The 17,745-nt window shown below is 38.2% G+C and overlaps 1 protein-coding gene and 1 long non-coding RNA gene across 2 annotated transcripts in view; both read left to right on the top strand.

The window, feature by feature from the left end:
* Nucleotides 1–16,352, top strand: part of MINDY3 (MINDY lysine 48 deubiquitinase 3) — a 32,917-nt gene extending 16,565 nt beyond the window's left edge. Inside the window, exons 8-16 of the mRNA XM_083578806.1 lie at nt 624–697; nt 1,075–1,154; nt 3,902–3,972; nt 5,506–5,586; nt 11,924–11,996; nt 12,637–12,709; nt 13,561–13,648; nt 13,984–14,055; nt 15,135–16,352. Of these exons, the coding sequence (XP_083434932.1) occupies nt 624–697; nt 1,075–1,154; nt 3,902–3,972; nt 5,506–5,586; nt 11,924–11,996; nt 12,637–12,709; nt 13,561–13,648; nt 13,984–14,055; nt 15,135–15,284 (762 nt within the window). The 3' untranslated portion in view covers nt 15,285–16,352. The remainder of the gene's footprint in view (nt 1–623; nt 698–1,074; nt 1,155–3,901; nt 3,973–5,505; nt 5,587–11,923; nt 11,997–12,636; nt 12,710–13,560; nt 13,649–13,983; nt 14,056–15,134) is intronic.
* Nucleotides 1,161–3,457, top strand: LOC310745897. The gene is made up of 2 exons (XR_014540439.1): nt 1,161–1,476; nt 1,561–3,457. It is a non-coding gene; the product is annotated as an uncharacterized lncRNA (long non-coding RNA).
* Nucleotides 16,353–17,745: the final 1,393 nt, after the last annotated feature.

Below are 17,745 nucleotides of genomic sequence, written 5' to 3'. Positions count from 1 at the left end.
AGGCCATTGGCGGCTGCAGCAAGCGGGCAGGTGGGCTGTTGGTAGCAGCGAGCGGGCAGACAATTGGCGGCTGCGGTGAGGTGTGCGATCGGCAGTGGCTGTGGCAAGCGATTGGCAGTGGTGGGTAGGCGGGTGAGCGATTGGCGGAAGTGACTTTCCCCATCCCCCCCAAAAAGCTAAACAACTTAATTTCTTAATTTTGGGTTGAAAAAAATAGGGGGCGTCTTATACATGGGGGCGTCTTATACTGTACCCGGAAAAATATGGTGTGTGTGGTTTTTAACTCATTCAGACTTTTGGGGTCATTTTACGAAGATTTAAACAGCAGCTGGCTTCTCTTAGGAGCACTGGGGCCAAGACTTGCATGCACCCCTCTGTCCTATGCCCAGTTTAATCCTTTGCTTGTTCAGTGACAGCCTGAATGGCAATTCATTTATCTTGTTGGAACAAGTTAGTCAAAATGAAGGGCAAACTAACCCTTCAGTTTTTCCTGATACTAATATTTAGGTTTGTTGACAAAATGTTAAGGGTTGGTTATTTGTTAAAAGAAAAAAAATATTTCTTAGCAGGAAGATGTGGCCACTATGCCAGTAAATATACCAGAAAGCGTTCCTGTTTTCTAGGGCATTGAAAACATAAAAAATGAAATTGAAGATTCAACTGAGCCATTAATAGATCCAGTGTATGGTCATGGAAGGTAAGCTCTGATTAGTCCTATACTTTCCTTAAGGAAAGTACTGCCTGTTTTCTGAACAAATCATACTTTAGAAACACAGTTTTAGCCATTATTAATTACAAAGGAATTGATGGTGAATATGTGGGACAGTGGTTTTTTATCATTTCATCTGGAAGCATCTCATATTGTTAGCACCCATTGTGTTAGAGGTATGATTTTATACCAGATGAACTGAAATTGAACCTAGACCTTCTGAAAAAAGTTAAGTGCATGTTGTAGCTTGCTTTATCTCCCTATGTGCTTCTCAAGAAAAAAGTTGTAGTGCCATCAAAATTAATTTGTTTAGGAAAATGTGAATGCAAATTGCAAATCTAAAAGCTTGTTTTCTTCATATTAAGCCAAAGCTTAATTAACCTCCTGTTGACGGGGCATGCAGTATCTAACGTCTGGGATGGAGACAGGGAATGCTCAGGAATGAGTAAGTTTGTACTTGATACGACTTTGCTGTGATGCAGCATCAAGAGATATACTAAATGTTTTGCATTTGAATTGTATATAGTTCTTACAAACTAAAGCTATGGCTTTATACGAATGCTTGTGTTTCTTTTTGTCTATTTATGAATATTGACATGTTAGTCCACTTTAAAATACTACTTGACTGCAAAATTCTAGTCATTTGTTTTTTTGGTAAACTGCCTCCCCACTAAGTTCTGTGAGATTTGAGTTCTGGGCTTTAATAAATTTATTCAAGGAGTCTGGGGTGTCAGGAGTTCGCATTAGCCCATGTTAGCTAATTGCCAGTACTGTGTACAGTGGTACCTTGGGTTAAGAACTTAATTCGTTCTGGGTGTCTGTTCTTAACCTGAAACTGTTCTTAACCTGAGGTACCACTTTAGCTATTGGGGCCTCCTGCCGCCGCCCCGCCGCCGCCGCGCAATGTCTGTTCTCATCTTGAAGCAAAGTTCTTAATCCGAGGTACTATTTCTGGGTTAGTGGCGTCTGTAACCTGAAGCGTCTGTACAGCACAAGGAAACTTGTACTCTTTAGTTTACCACAAGATGGCAGTAGGTCCTAAGGAAGAAAAATAGGAGTTTAGAATGTGGGTAAACTTCTCCAAAATCATCTAGTTGCTATGAAAGACATTGCACAAGGTATTTACTGTGGGATAGCTATGCAGTGCCTTTGTCTCCCATTTAATAAGCATTTATATCTTGAAATAGGAAGGCTGGTAGTGGTTTCATGTAATCAAGCTCTTTGGCAATGTGCTTATAAGAAACTTGATAGAATTCTTCCTTGAATCTAGAACTATGCTCCTAGTAGAATGAAAAATAAATACATGTAAAATGTTCACTAATTTAATCCCCATGTCACTCCCCCCACCCCACCCAATCTGATCTGTTTGCCCACAGAGTGTTTGTCCCTAGTATATTGCCATATATAGCCATTTGGTTATAAATGAATCACTGAAAAAGGATGAGGAAACTTGAAGCTGTAGTTTGTTTCGTCTTTCCAGAATTTCAAGATTAAAATGAAGAAAATCGGTTGCTGATAATCCTGACTTTTTTCTGTAATGTTCAGATACAGCCTAGATACAATACAGTAATGCAGTGGTTCCCAACTGGTGGTCTGCAGACCCCAGGAGGTCTGTGCAACCCACCCAGAGTTTCATGGCATCATTCACATAACAAAAACTACCATAGAGATATCCTTTTTTATGGCTTGGCTTTTGAAAAATGGGGTCTGTAGTACTTACCTGATTGGGTACTAATGTATTCCTTGGGCAAAAGTGGCTAAAAATCAAATTGTATGTTACCCACAAATGTCTGCAATGAAGCCCCAAAGGCCACTCTTTTAAACAAACAAACAAACAAAAAGTACTCTTGGGTGATTCTTAACCCTTTCCTTGCCAACTTGTTTTTCTGCTTCTGTTTGACCCGTCTCTAAAATTATATCCCTGAGAGCATTCCAGGTACATGTTTACTCTCCTTTTTATTTTCTAAGAAAATAACTTTAAGAGTTCACATTCATTCCTCAACATCATTCAGTTCTTTACTCAAAAACATCTCAATTTCTTCTGCCAACACACTAAATGTTGGTACTTCCTCTTCTTTTCTATTGTTCTTATCCCCCACCCCCATTTTGAGATAATGAGTAATTTCCCCAGATCTATAGCCAATTTCCATTCCCTATTCCCTGTTCAAAGAATATTCTTATATCTTAACCACACACAAATTTCTCTGAGGTATTCCTTATTAATTCCTTTGACAGATTAAGAACTAGAATAACTCAGTTTGGTGGTTATATTTTATTTGTTATTTCATAAAAAGTAGCCCACTCAATTTTGATTAATTAATCAATTAAAGAAATAATAATAATAATAAACAAAAGTACTGATTTTCAAGTGGTTCATAGTGGGAGGGGGAGGTTTGGGGAACCACTGGTCCAGGCAACATGTGTGCACCTTTCTTGAGATGTTTTGTAACTCTCCCTTACAGAATGCAAAAAGGACTGGGGGAGAGGAGGAGTTTGCCTCAAGTTAAGCAGGCAGGTTTGGGGCAGAGTTTGCTGATATGTTAACAGTATGCTCTTGAGTTCAGATAAATTTGTAGTCCACCAACTGTGTTTTCAGTTTTTCTTAGAGTGGCCTTTTTACAAGCCAATTTTCTTCAAAATTTTCTGCACAGAGGACAAGTTGGCAATGGAAAGAAAAAGCCCATTGAGAAGGATGTTCTAGTTCTTAGCATTGTTTGCTTTTAAGAGTTTATCATATATTTGGCATCATTTGCTTTGTTTAAAACAAAAAGCTTCTTGTAAACAAAAGAGAGAAAGAATTATTATATTGTATGTGTTTATCAGTTTTTTGTTCTGTTGTTATGACTTGATTTCCATGATAAGTTACTCTTGAAAATTTGTAATGGGGCTTGGGCCAAGAATGCCACCACCATGCTTTGGCCTCTGTCTCTAGCCTTCCACCATCATTCTGGGGGTGGATATCTCATTCCATCAACATGATTTGCTCTCCATGAGTCATTCAGTAGTTTTGTCACTTCCAAGGTCTATTCAGTCAGAGGATTTTAGTAATAGGATTGCACCCTTATTTCTCTGCCTAGTTTTTATGTGCTCTGTTACATGATTGTAGGCCAAAGTTTCATGGCATGTTTTAAGAAGGAAACTGTAGCATGACTCAAATTTTGCAGTCTAATACAGAGTTCTATTTCTCTTCAGAACTACTTGGAATACATAAACAAGCAACTGTTGGTTTTTTGACACTTATGGAATCTCTAAGATACTGTAAGGTAAGATAGTTTATAGTCATTGGGTGATATGCTGTGTTATTCAGACTTAAGAGTAGACCCATTGAAATAATTGAAGTCAATTTATTTCTGTAGGTATTTGTCTCAGTATGACTTAATTGGATATCGCTCCTTAGGTAAAAGCATGGCTGGTGTTAACTCCAGAAAGAAATTTCTTTGAAAACTTGGTATTTCAACTTCAGCCTTTAACTGTTGAAGAGAAATCACAGATGAAGCATATGTCATCTAAATTTTTCAAATCTCAAGTTTAAAAACTTTTTTTGACTCACCTTTTTTTAGCAACAGCAAAGTCATCTGTCTTGCTAATGAGTAAGAAATGAAGAAACTTAGCTTATTCAGAGTTACAAGTTATGTCTGTCTTTCGCTTCCCTCTCCTGTCACAAGAATCTAAAAGGCACAATCTAGTCCACCTAAGAATTATCATAGGATCAATGAATGCCTGTTTTCTCACCTCCCCTTGCCTATGAAAAGTTATTTACGTAGTTAAGAAATCCATTTGCACCAGCTTTCCCTCTTGCCTCAGTATAAATTTTGTTTCAAACCATTAATAGTTTGCTCTGAGCATACCATTCACTCTTAATGGGCCCTTGTAAGCAGGGGAAGATGGGAAAACAGAGCTATAGGAATCCTGCAGGTGCAGGAATTACACCCAATATATTTGATACATTACTGAAGCATCCACACTGATTTGTCCCTCTGAGGATCACTCATGCACTTGTTCAGTTCTGAAACTTTCTTATTTCATGCATAAAAAACCAATAAAACTTTGGAACCCTAAATTTAGTTTTTGCACATGTATTTGCGGTTACCATGCAAGTACAGCATTCATTATAATACAGAATTCATCCTGATAATTAAGAACATATGAGTCGTCTGCTGAATCCAGTCAGTGGCCCATCTAATCCAGCATCCTGTTCTGACAGTGGCCAGTTCTGGTTTTACTTATTTTTTTTAAAGTGTTCAGTTTCGTGTTGGTTGTTATTATTAATCAAGATGGTGGTGTTCATGATGATGGCTATTAGAATGGTAGAGTGAACCTTGCAACGTGCAGTTTTGTCTGGCAAAGCAGGATCCAAACACAATCAGGAGTCACAGTGATGAATACTGTACATAGCTAGCTTTCACCAGTTTTTGTAACTGTCTCCTCTTTTAGTCCTTTCATACCAAGCTCCTTCATACATATGGGGAAACCTGACCTGGATTTTGGAATAGAAAATAAGCAGCAGCATTATTATTTGTTAAATTCCTATACCACCCCTCATTGGAGGATCACAGGGCAGTTTAAAATACAAAAAGACATTCAACAGTAACGAACAATAACAATACCCCACACACAGTTTAAAAGGCCATAGATGGTTTAATTCGCCAAACCATGTCTGTTTTTTATTTTCTTGGGGTGCAGAGCTATTCTGTTGCAGAGTACTGTTAGCCCAGCGTACACTGCTGTATTTAAGGACAAAATGTTGTATGGTGTTAGGTTATGGACTTGCTACATATTTTTCCTTTTCATTTTAGGTTGGCTCCTATTTGAAGTCCCCAAAATTCCCTATTTGGATACTTGGCAGTGAAACTCATCTCACAGTCTTTTTTGCCAAGGTAGGATTCCTTTCTTTTGTTTCATTTCATCACCCTAGGTCAAATACATCTTATTTTAAGTCTACAGTTCAAATATTTTCTACAGTATACTCTTCTTACACAGCACCGAAGGTTTAAAATAATTTATTGGCATACCTGTTACATGAAAACATACTGGATTTCTGAGATTGTCTTAAGCAAACTACTCAGTCAGTATTATGGTTGAAAACAACTCATCTTCAGGATCTTCTTGAGTTTTTCTGAGTAGTTAGAAATCAAGTCCCAAAGACCCTTCTGCTTGGCTAAAACTATTACCATACATGGCTATTTGTGCAAAGCTATGTATTGAGCATTGCAATCTATGTCTTACCAAGTGTGGAAGTAATACATTTTTCTCTGACTGATCCTGAAACTTCATCAAAACAAGGGATGGGGTGTGCTGCAGCTGCATTCCACTGATCTTTGGTGAATGGAAAGGATGACATTTTCCTCCTGCTTTCTGGACTTAGATGAGTTATTCAGCATGAATTCTGTGTTACAGCTAACTTCTGGATAAGTGTGAAACTGCAGGATCTGTGTGGATTTTTCAAAAATGACTATGTAGGAAAGCATCCAAGAACAGGGGTATTTGGGGAGGTGGAAGCTAGGGAATTCAAGATAATAGTTGGAATATTTATTAATACTAAGAACAGACATAGGCAAACTCCGACCCTCCAGATGTTTGGGACTACAATTCCCATCATCCCTAGCTAACAGGACCAGTGTTCAGGGATGATGGGAATTGTAGTCCCAAACTTCTGGAGGGCCTGAGTTTGCCTATGCCTGACTAAGAAGGATGTGTGTGCGCTTGTCTCAGAGTGCTCCCAAACTTGCAAGAGGACCAGAGAAACTTTAATTATTTTTTTAGCACTGGAGATGTTGCACATTTTTTAGTCAAAGCTGATAATGGGCATGTTGTTTTCAGACAACACTAAATAAGATCTAAGTACATTGTTATTGGCTCATAGTACTTTGTTGCAGTAATCTGTAATATCATGTTAAAATTGGAGGTAAAACAAAGGCAGCACAGAAACATTCTAATGGTTAACTTCAGTGTTTGATGATAATGATTACATTGCTTGACCCTGTAATTTTAAAGAGACTGTAATATGAAGAAAGATTAGTATATCTTTAGTTATAAAACATGATTTCTCATACTTTTTGAATATTTGTATTTCAGCACTTTAGTGTTCTATACCTACATAACATAAAAAACATTTTTCTGTGATTTTACACTTTGCTGCTAAAATCTTGAAGAAAAGCTGATAGACCCCTCCCCTACCCTAAAGGAAATAATTTGTTCTACCACCTAGAGGTATATACAATTACCTTTTAATGGTCTACGTTCAGCCATGAACAGTGATCTTTCGGACTACCATATTTAAAGTCTATGCTGACAAGGTTAGTTAGCAAAAAAAAATGTGCTGAAATCAGTTATGCAGAATCCAATTCTCTTTTGTAAGAAATGCAACTTCATAGAAGAGACATAAGGCACTCCCAGGAAAAAAAAACACACAAATTGGCACATTCTATTTTAACATAATTCAGTGCCTGGAAGCATTTTAACTGAAGAGCAAAAAAAACCAACAAAAGCACAGTTCTAAAATGGGTTTTATTTGTGGTGTTTAGGCATATATCCCATAGTTCTTGAATTACATTGCAATGCATTGTATATTAACTAATTACTGAATACCACTTCATATCTATGACCAGCCTGTATTTTTTAGCTTATTTAAATAAGGGTCAATCTATAGAAAGAGAAAAGGCTTGTGATACACACTCTTTTTTTGAGACTCTACCACTTGAAAATGGAGGTGGTTGTGTCCTTCTCTGGTCTCTGTAGATTCATTACTGTATATATGGTTAGGATCCAAAGAACTATGTGTTCTTTTCATGTGCACACTGTAGCTCTGCCACCCATCTCAAAAATTAACTTGGTTGGTGTCCAGTATAGCCTCTAATGCAGCACAAGATGCAGCAACTGGTAGCAAATACTTGACAAAGCTGTTCAGATCCCACCGTACTCCTGAGTGTGAATGAAGCATTAGTCTTTGGACTTTAATTTGGATTTGTGTTGCCTGCTGCGTGCTTTCCAGCTGAGGTTTAAATACCTTAACATACGTCTAATAGTAATGTCGGCACTGATACAATTACATGGATGACAAAGCTTTACTAAAATCAGTTTGTCTTCTGTTAGCTGTTTGATTATTGCACAAACAGTAATGCATGTGACAGCTGCTGCCTGCCCACCTACACTGCATATAACCTTGGATACAGCATTCAGTTTCATTCTTTACAAGTGCAATTAATACCCTTGCAAATCCATTTCATACTCCTCTTTGAAGCTGTGATAAGCTTGTTTTGCAATCTCTTAATTGTCTCCTTTGTGTGGAGATGAAGATCTTTGTATAGACACATATGAATGCTTTTGATTTTTCCTTAAGACAGCAGTTCCTGACAAGAAGGATGTGTAAGACCATTCTAAAGACTCTTTAAATCTTACTGCCAAGACCCACCAATACATCCAGAATTGTTGAATCTTTCTCTTGTTTTTTAGCACTAGATTAGATCAGTGCTACTTTGGGAGGAGGAAGTCATGAATTTTGGAAGCCCTGTTTACACATCAGGCAAAATACTTTCAAATAAAAATACCTTGATTTTGTTCTGAAACTTGGTGTAAACAGAGTCCAATCCAATGAAATCAATGGACTTAAGTAATATTAATTTCCATGGTCTACTATGGGATTGAGCAACTTGGATATTGCCCAGAATGTATCCAGCATCCTTTTTCATGCATAAGTCCCAGTTAAGAATGATGACCCTCACACGTCTCACCTTTGCTGAATCAAGGACAATCTAGCAAACCACTAACACTGATATCTTATGACCATGAGCTAAGCCCATAAATAAATGCATGAGTTTTAAATTAATAGTCAAGATGTCTTAAGTCACTAGTGTATTTGAAGAAGTATATATTATACATGTATAACCAATTTGAGCTACTGTGCCTTGAGTGTAGCATAATGTAATTGTTAAATACTGTTACGAGGTAACTTTTATAATGCAAAAGTATGCATTTACTGACATAATATCTTTACATGTTATTGTTGTTTTAAATTTGTAACCTACTTTAAGCCAACAGAAGAAGAATAAGAACTTAGCAAATTGATAATAAAATTAATGCTGTGTTGCTGTGTCCTCCAAAAAATCCAGTAAACAAGAAATAGTAATTCTTACAAAATGAAAACATGCTATAATTTGCGAAAATATTTGCTGCTTTAAAATTGCGTCAAATGGTTTAGGAGCCTGCCTGTTGGGAATAGGACCTGCTTAAAGCAAAATCAGTGGATGTGATCTTCATGCCTTAAGTTTTATTGGAAGGCAAGCTGTAATTTAAATATAATTTTTCAGCCTCATGATGACTCTGGTATAGCATTAGCTCTGCTGGATTTGGAAAGTCTTACAACTTGTGCAGTATCTTGTACCTCTGTACAGCTCAGTCGGTAGAGCATGAGACTCTTAATTTCAGGGTTGTAGGTATGAGCCCCACACTGGGCAAAAGGGGTTGGACTAGATGACCCTCATGGTTCCTTCCAGCTCTGCAATTCTATGATTCTATGTTGCTGTCACAATTGTTCTACCATCCCTGCCTAATTCAAATTTAGGATGTAGGTGGAAGACTCTGTGGTGAGGGTAGAGTGAGCAGCTGACAGACATTGGTCCTAAATGGTTCTGGATCTTAAGAATTTTAAGCAGTCTGGTAGTCCAGTGGTTTACAACCAGTGTGCTGTGGCACCCTGGGGTGCCTTGAATGATGGTCAGGGGTGCTGCAGGCAACACTGGCCTCTGTCCCTCTTTCCTCTGATGCCCTCTCATGTCTCTGCTTCCCAAAGGCTTGCACAGCCGTTTGTTGCAGCAGCACTGGCTATAAGGTGAATGCACCTCTCTTTGGGGCGGGCAGCAGCTGCTGCCTGGAGGACTCCCAAGGAGAGGAGGCTATTTGAAAAAGTGTGAGAGGCTGCTCTGCAGGCAAGGGGTAGCATAACTGGGCTGCTGAGCCCCACAGTGTGCCACAGAAAGAATGTAGTTGGTCAAGGGAGAGGTGAACCCCAAAAGGTTAAAAACCTCTGTGCTATGCCCATATTGTTCCTTCTTAGGGTATTTAAGCTCAATATGTCTTGTCTTTTAGCTAGTTTAATGACAGTGTCTGTCCACAGCTATGTACTGTTTTTAGAGCCATGGTATTTAGAAAGTTTAAAAAAAAAGTGATGTATTTTTTTAAATGATGTTTATCAGCTCTGCAGTTATTACAGAGATTGTATGTGCTGTTTTTGATTTTTGAGAACAAAAGCGGCTGAGATTTTTTCACAGTGTACTAACGGTGTGTGTTTGCCTCCAAGGGTAAACATGAGATTCTCAAATAAATTTGTGTTATCAGAATAGCATTTAAAAATACACCAAAATGGTTTTGGGCAGGAATATTACAAAGTCCAAAGGGTAAAACATGAACCTCTTTGCCTTTAGGACATGGTGTACTTGAACAATGCTTGGTAAACTACTGACAGGATTTCCTTCTATGGAAGATTTGGGGGTTGGGATGTTGTTAGACAACAGTTTTGCAAGGTCTGGGTGCTTGTGTTTGGCAGAAGTTGTAAATGCTTGGCAGATGAAGTTCATTTTTGGGATATTTTGTTTTTTAAATAAGTGTTGCTGCCCAAAGTGAATGAATTGCTTGCTTTTTACAAAATACAAATGTTGCAAAAACTAAAGCTGTACTTTTTGATTGGGGTGTGGAGCAGGTTTGGTGCAGACTAAGCATGCATAAGACAGGATTGCAGAAGCAGCCTGCTCCACTTGTATCTGCAGCAACAGCCTCCATAATAAGACAAGGAAGTGTGGTAGAGCCTTTTTGTTGAGCTACCCGCTTACCCCATAAATCACTGAGGCTGTTGCTTTTGACAGAGCAAGGATCACTGCCAGGTCTACTTCTTTCCTAGACCTGCCCCAGTGTTTTCTTGGAGTAGCTACCATCCCCAGACCTTTGCTGCTTCTTTCTCTATCTCAATTATCAGTTTAGGATTGGGAAGAAATAATTATACTTTCCCTCTTTGCCCATCGTAATGCTTATAGCAACTACTGAAATTTGGCAGTGGGAATAGAGAAAAGGAGGGGGAAGGGGAAGGAATTGGGAGAAAAGGAGCAGCTAACCATTCAACTCATGAGAACTGTTTGATTGAAAAAAATCCAAAGCACTCTAATTTGAGTGACCCTAGGCCTAAAATTGAAATAGCAGTACTGTTTATGTGTGGGTGTGTGCACTGCTTTGTGATATATGTAATCATTGCTTTCTTTATTGTTTTGTATAATCCAGGAAGTCCCTTTATGCACTGTTTCTGGTGCTGAAAACATACAGTAACTCAGTGTCACACCATAGTTTGCACTAATAACAATCTAGATCATGGGTAGGCAAACTAAGGCCCGGGGGCTGGATGCGGCCCAATCGCCTTCTAAATCTGGCCCGCGGACAGTCCGGGAATCAGCGTGTTTTTACATGAGTAGAATGTGTCCTTTTATTTAAAATGCATCTCTGGGTTATTTGTGGGGCCTGCCTGGTGTTTCTACATGAGTAGAATGTGTGCTTTTATTTAAAATGCATCTCTGAGTTATTTGTGGGGCATAGGAATTCGTAGATAGATAGATAGATAGATAGATAGATAGATAGATAGATAGATAGATAGAGTCCGGCCCCCCACAAGGTCTGAGGGACAGTGGACTGGCCCCCTGCTGAAAGTTTGCTGACCCCTGATCTAGATGGCAAGCCATGCTTTAGAACTGCTTATCCACTCAGCACACTAGTCTGTACATGCATTCAGCCCTGATGGTAGAGAAACAGCCACAATTATGGTTGGTCGATTGATACTGTGCCAAGCAATGTTTCTGCAAAGTTATTTCAAATTATGATTTGTGATTTTTGTTTGTCACTATATTTATCAACTAGGACATGATTTAAAACTGTAATAGAGCTTTCTTAACTATTGTTTGCTGTTGTGTCTGAAGTGAACCATTTTGGCCTTTCACTTACTGCAACATCTTTTACTACTACTATGGCTTGGTCCTACTGTTCACTAGGGTTGATTATTAATTACCAATTTCTATTAGTACTAAAACAAACAAACAAACAAACAAACAAACAAACATATGCCTCACTTTCCTAGATGTTTCATTTATGAAGATGACATTCTGCATTTCATTGTTTGTGTTTACTGCTTTTCATCATTTTTCCAGTGATGTATTTAATCTTGTGGAATTCTCTCTTAAGGATTTAGCTCTCGTTGCTCCTGAAGCTCCCTCAGAACAAGCCAGACGAGTCTTTCAAACGTATGACCCTGAAGGTAAGATATGTAGTATGATCCTATGTATGCTTACTTGTAACCAAATGCAAATGAGTTCACTCTTAAATGTTAAGGTGCCAAATTAGGACCATCGGATGATTTAAAGTAGGCATAAAATAGAGAAATTCTTGCTCTTAGTGACCAATAGAAGAGTATGCATTGTGACATGATGATAGAAAAAAGCACTCTCTGACAAGTTCACAATATGTTTTGAAATGACAGTAAAAATAATGCTTTAAAAGCATTCAGATACTATCAGTTATCCCTTTTACTCCACAGAGAATATAAATTGCATGAGTTATATTCACGCTTTCTCATTTCTTATGGTGTTTGGCACTGGTATAGCTTGGCTCATTAAATGAAACTTTGCATTGTTTGATATGCTCTCTTGCAGGAATGCAGTTCTCTCATTCTAAAAGTAAATGCATTGCTATGCTTGGTTAAAATTGCAACTGCAAGTTACAATGCCCTGAAAATCATTAGAAATTGCATTTTCAAAGTCTGCTTTTTCATATCTATATTTAGAGAGATGCACATTACTTCCCATTTCAGAAGAGGCAGTATTAATCAGCCCATATAAATATTTTTAATTCTTGGACACCTGCTAGTTCATGCTAATGACATTTCCTTATTTTTTCAGATAATGGTTTTATACCAGACAGTCTTCTAGAAGATGTAATGAAGGCTTTGGACCTTGTATCAGATCCTGAATAGTAAGCGCAAATTGGCAGCTGTTTTAGAACACTGTTTAGAAAACCTTTGCCAGGATGAAATTCCACCTAAATGGTTGTTGTTTTTTGCTACAGCGCACACAACTAATTCAATACGTATCAGCTGTACTTGTAAGGAGCAAGGTGCTTACATACAAATTCAAGACTAGTTTTAGAGAGAGAGATTTTCATTCACATGAATGGAGAAATGCTTGGTTATTTCCTTCTCAGCATGAATGTAACATTGTATCAAAGATAAATGTAAAATGTACTATGTGAATACAGCGTTCGTTCCTCAGTCTATTTTAGTGCAGGGATGGGGAACTTGCAGCCCTCTGTGCTGTTGGGCTCTCACTGGCCTCAGCCATAATGGTCAGTTGTTAGTGATGACAGGAGCTGTAGTCTAGCAACATCTAGAGGGCTACAAATCCCCCATCTCTACATGCTGAATTCTGTTCATCGTGGCCTGTCAAATAGATAAAACAAGGGTGGGTCTTCTCAGGACAGTTAGAAAGACGATGTGTGTGTTAATGCTCAAGACTTATCTTCACTCTCTTCTGCTGCTACAAAATCCAAGGAATTAAGACAGTGTACTTTTTCTGAAAGCTTTACCTAATAAGGCGTAGTGTGTCAATTGTTGTTGCTACATTGATTTTAAATAAGATTACTTTGGTTTAAAAATAACTCTTTTATTTGGCAACCAGATGCCATTCTTTTGCAATTGCTATTAGGATTCTAAATACAACAGCCTGATTGTTTTTGGCATTTAAAAGTGTTGTAGAACCATAGAGCTTAGTCATGCCAGAATATGAATGCACCACACTGATATTTTTGTGTTGTTCATCTTATCTTAGTGTAAATCTCATGAAAACGAAATTAGATCCAGAAGGACTAGGAATCATATTACTAGGTCCCTTTCTTCAAGAATTTTTCCCTGAACAGGTAATGTAACCCCTTCTTTCTATTCTTGCAATAGGGCATTTTTAAACAAATGGGGGTCAGTGATGCATTCACCTTTCTGTAGTTAATATACATTATGGCTGCATTTGGATGATCGTATCTTGGCTTAATAAGTAAAGCTAGGAATGATCCATATATCCATGCATGCAGCCTCTTCATGCAGCTGCTTCAGTCCTCCCTTCATAAGCCAGCAAAGAAACCAGGAACTCTCCCATTAACTATAGTTTCTTGTTTCATTCAAAGTGGAGAAAGGGAACAAATACCTTCAATGATATTAACCTATGACTTGAAAGTAACTGTCTTGTGTGTTCTCTTAGGAGTCCAAGGTTCAAGAATCATTCACTGTATACCACTACAATGGATTGAAGCAATCTAATTACAATGAAAAGGTATGGCAGCAGTGACATCTCATACACCTAATTAGGCAGCTGCATGTTATAGCAGATATCCCATGGAAATAAGTTGGGTTCAGCCTATTTCTAAGTGGACAGTCCACAGTGTGATAAAACCACCACTTACCATTTGGCTGGTGACACATGTTCTTAGAAAAAAAAGAACAAATAGAAAACTACGGAAATGCAAATGATTACGGAGGCATTTGGAAATGTCAGCGTTTTGTCACCAGTTCTCTCCACCAAATAAGCGAATTTAGAATTATCATGAAATTTTTAATAACTGTGCTTCAAAATGTCAAGAAAAGAGTTGGGGGAGAGTACTAGGCAGTTGTTGCACTAATCACTAAAACAATTTTCCAGCTTTGCTTTATTTAAAACATAAATTATTACGGAACTAGCTTTTATTTTATGGAATAATCTGTTTTGTGCCCATCGCTGTAGGGTTTTCTCTCCCATTTCAGTTTAGGTGCCTAGAGATATGGTTCCCACCCCATCTTATATTGTAAACTATGTAGTGTTCCCTGTGTGGGCGCACTGAGTGAAAAAACAGGCCCAGGGAGATTTCTGCAGATTTAGGTGGATCCCTGAGATGTGCACAACTGTGTTGGTTTTGTTTTTTTTAAAGACTCCCCACCTGCTCGTTCCAAAATTAATGGAGGTGGAGAATTCCACATGCTGCCTCTGCATGTTGGCAGCAGAGCAAGCTCAGTCAGACGCAAGGGCTAAGAGTTTAGGTGTCTCTTCCTTCCCTACAGCCTGTCCTCAAGGCCCCATGTTCCGTCCCCCCAGAAGAGACTAACAAACTAAAGACCAAGCTGGTTCTAGAGTCCCTCTTATATCCTTTCTTCATGTATGCTTCTGGTTAATAGTGAACGTGTAGTACGGCACAAAAACATAAGAGTTCTATGAGTGTTTCATTTCATCTTCTTAATAAGGTGCAGAAGATTTAAATTGATTTGAACCTTTGCTCTCGAAGTGATCTTTTAAAAATAGAATGGCTTGGTTTTGGTCTTTAAAATAACATGGTATTTCTTTGGAACAGGAGATTAAATAAGATAATTACATTTTCACAGGTCATGTACGTCGAAGGCACAGCAGTGATTATGGGCTTTGAAGACCCAATGTTACAAACTGATGATACTCCAGTCAAGCGCTGTTTGCAGACTAAATGGCCATACATAGAACTACTCTGGACCACAGATCGATCCCCTTCGTTAAATTGATGCTAAGAAAAGACCATGTACTTATAAATATCCAACATTTTGAATGAGGGTTGGGTAGGCAGCTGCCTTTATTTAAAAAAACACACAAGCAAACTATACTTTTGATTGCGTGGCTATACACTGGTGTCACCGAGAAACTGTAAATAAACACTTTTCAGTGTTGATTAGACTATTTAATTTTTTTAACAATTGGATTGATTTCTATTATACCAACTAGTTCCTCTTTGGCCATTGTAGTACAGTTATTGTGAGTTCTCACCCAGAAGCCTCCTTGTTCAGCCCAAAAATAACCTGGGAAATGGTATAGTAGTGCAGTATCTGCATATTAGATGAAATTGGTCTTAAACATCATCATAGTATTCACCCGTTTACACATTTGTTTGGCCATATGTTTTATTTGGATCATTCTGCCTTAGGGCACAACCCATCGGGAAATTTCCATACATGCACCCCACTTAAAAGGATGGATGAGAGCTGTGCAAGAGCATGGTAGCTTTTACCCAGTTCTCAGGGCTTATTCAAGGCAGCTGTTGGGTGGGTTTTGGCATACACTGCAGTATCACAACTTTGGGACTAGATTGGCATTTGCACTGAATATGTATAGATGAGTTAAATTTCTGCTGCTCTCTTCTAGAAATCTTAAGACTCATCTACATGGCATTGCACAAACAGCAAAAAAAATGATGTGGGGTATTTTTTGTTTTTAAAATGGCTAATTATAAATGATTAATGCTATTTATTGGCAGTTGTATTGTTCCCAGAATTTACATATTTGGCACACTGAAAGTCAAAGCAAGATTTAAGAAGAATAGAATAATAATAATAATAATATTTGATATTGTATAAAAGAAATATAAAAAAGCCTTAACAGCAGAGAGAATTTGTGCTGCGATTTTTGAAACTGTTCATGTTATTATTGCCAAATACCTCTTCTCAACATGTCCTAACAAAAAACATAAGCCAGCACTATTGTATGTGTTACATGCATGAAAACATCTGTTATTCAAGTAGTATAGTCCATTATTTATTCTCTAGCAGGGCTTAATAAAAATCTACCCAAATAGTGAACTAGTGATTTTTGCCTCCTTGCCTACCCAATTTGGTCACATTTATTCGTTATTTTTTAATGTCATAGAGTAACTCTATGGCTATTGAGTAATGGTATATTATACAGTGGTACCTTGGGTTAAGTACTTAATTCGTTCCAGAGGTCCGTTCTTAACCTGAACTGTTCTTAACCTGAAGCACCACTTTAGCTAACGGGGCCTCCTGCTGCTGTGCTGCCGGACCACGATTTCTATTGTCATCCTGAAGCAAAGTTCTTAACCCGAGGTACTATTTCTGGGTTAGCGGAATCTGTAACCTGAAGCGTATGTAACCCGAGGTACCACTGTACTTAAGTCATACTTAAGGCTACCCTGTTTTTCAGAATGTTAAGGAAAGGTGTTGTGTGGCCTTCAGAGTGATACATTGTGCCCATTGATATTCTCATCTCCTCCCACTTCCACCTGATGTTCCTGTGTTTCAAGGCTTCTCTGTTCACTTCAGTGTTAGAGGCAGCGTCACATGCATGGAGCTCTTCACGTAAATTCCTTGGTCCAAGTGTCACTGATGTTGCACAGAATTTTTATTTTAAAACGCACACACTTCAGGCATATTCTAATGAATTTGGGAGTAAACAATCTTCTTGTTTTTCCTTTCAATAAATGGGCTACTTTGCCCTAGCAAAAATATTCAGACATCTATTGCTATAATGCAACCTGATTCACTATTAACCTCTCCTCAGTCCTTGCTTTAGTCCACCAGAAGAGGCAGAAATGTGCATCTTCTCAAATGCAAAACCTTGCCGATCTGTGCAGCTATTCTGTAGAAATAAGTGCTATTAAAAGGAGCCTTTCGTTGACCAGGGACTGTACTACAAATAGTATTTTTTCAAAAGGCCAGAACTGTTTGAAAAGGTGAGATGGTAACTTGCAGATTTTTTAAAAAAATCAGTGTTGCTGTACTCTGGCAAATACAAAATAACTATTAGAAGCATGTGTTATGCTAATAGTCTCAGCTGCTCTTGGCTTGCAGTTATTTTCTCCAAAAAGAACAGTTGGAGATGGCTAGAAATTCTTGGACTGCAGGAGAGAAGGCATATTACTGAAGGTTACAAATGCACACAAATGTACTATTATGCAGGAGTCATGTGTCTAGGAAGATCTAGCATGTGCTTTAGTAGCAGTAAAATGCTGCTGAAACCAAGTTGTTCCAGTTCGTTATTAGAGGTTTGTAACCCGCACCCCAGTCTCATGATCATGTAACTGGCACTGTAGTCTGTGGCTCTGTTTTATAATATCCAGAGCACATCATTTTCCTTGCAGAAATTTGTCTTGGGTACTTATCAGTACCATTAACCTAATTGTGCTATTTTGTATTATGTTTGACAATGTCTGCAATTTGCTGCCAAATATCTAAC

The sequence above is a fragment of the Podarcis filfolensis genome, assembly GCF_964270895.1.
Source record: "Podarcis filfolensis genome assembly, chromosome: 12".
Taxonomy (NCBI): domain Eukaryota; kingdom Metazoa; phylum Chordata; class Lepidosauria; order Squamata; family Lacertidae; genus Podarcis; species Podarcis filfolensis.
Note: the sequence above shows the minus strand (reverse complement) of the source record. Positions and strands in the feature narration are given on the sequence as shown.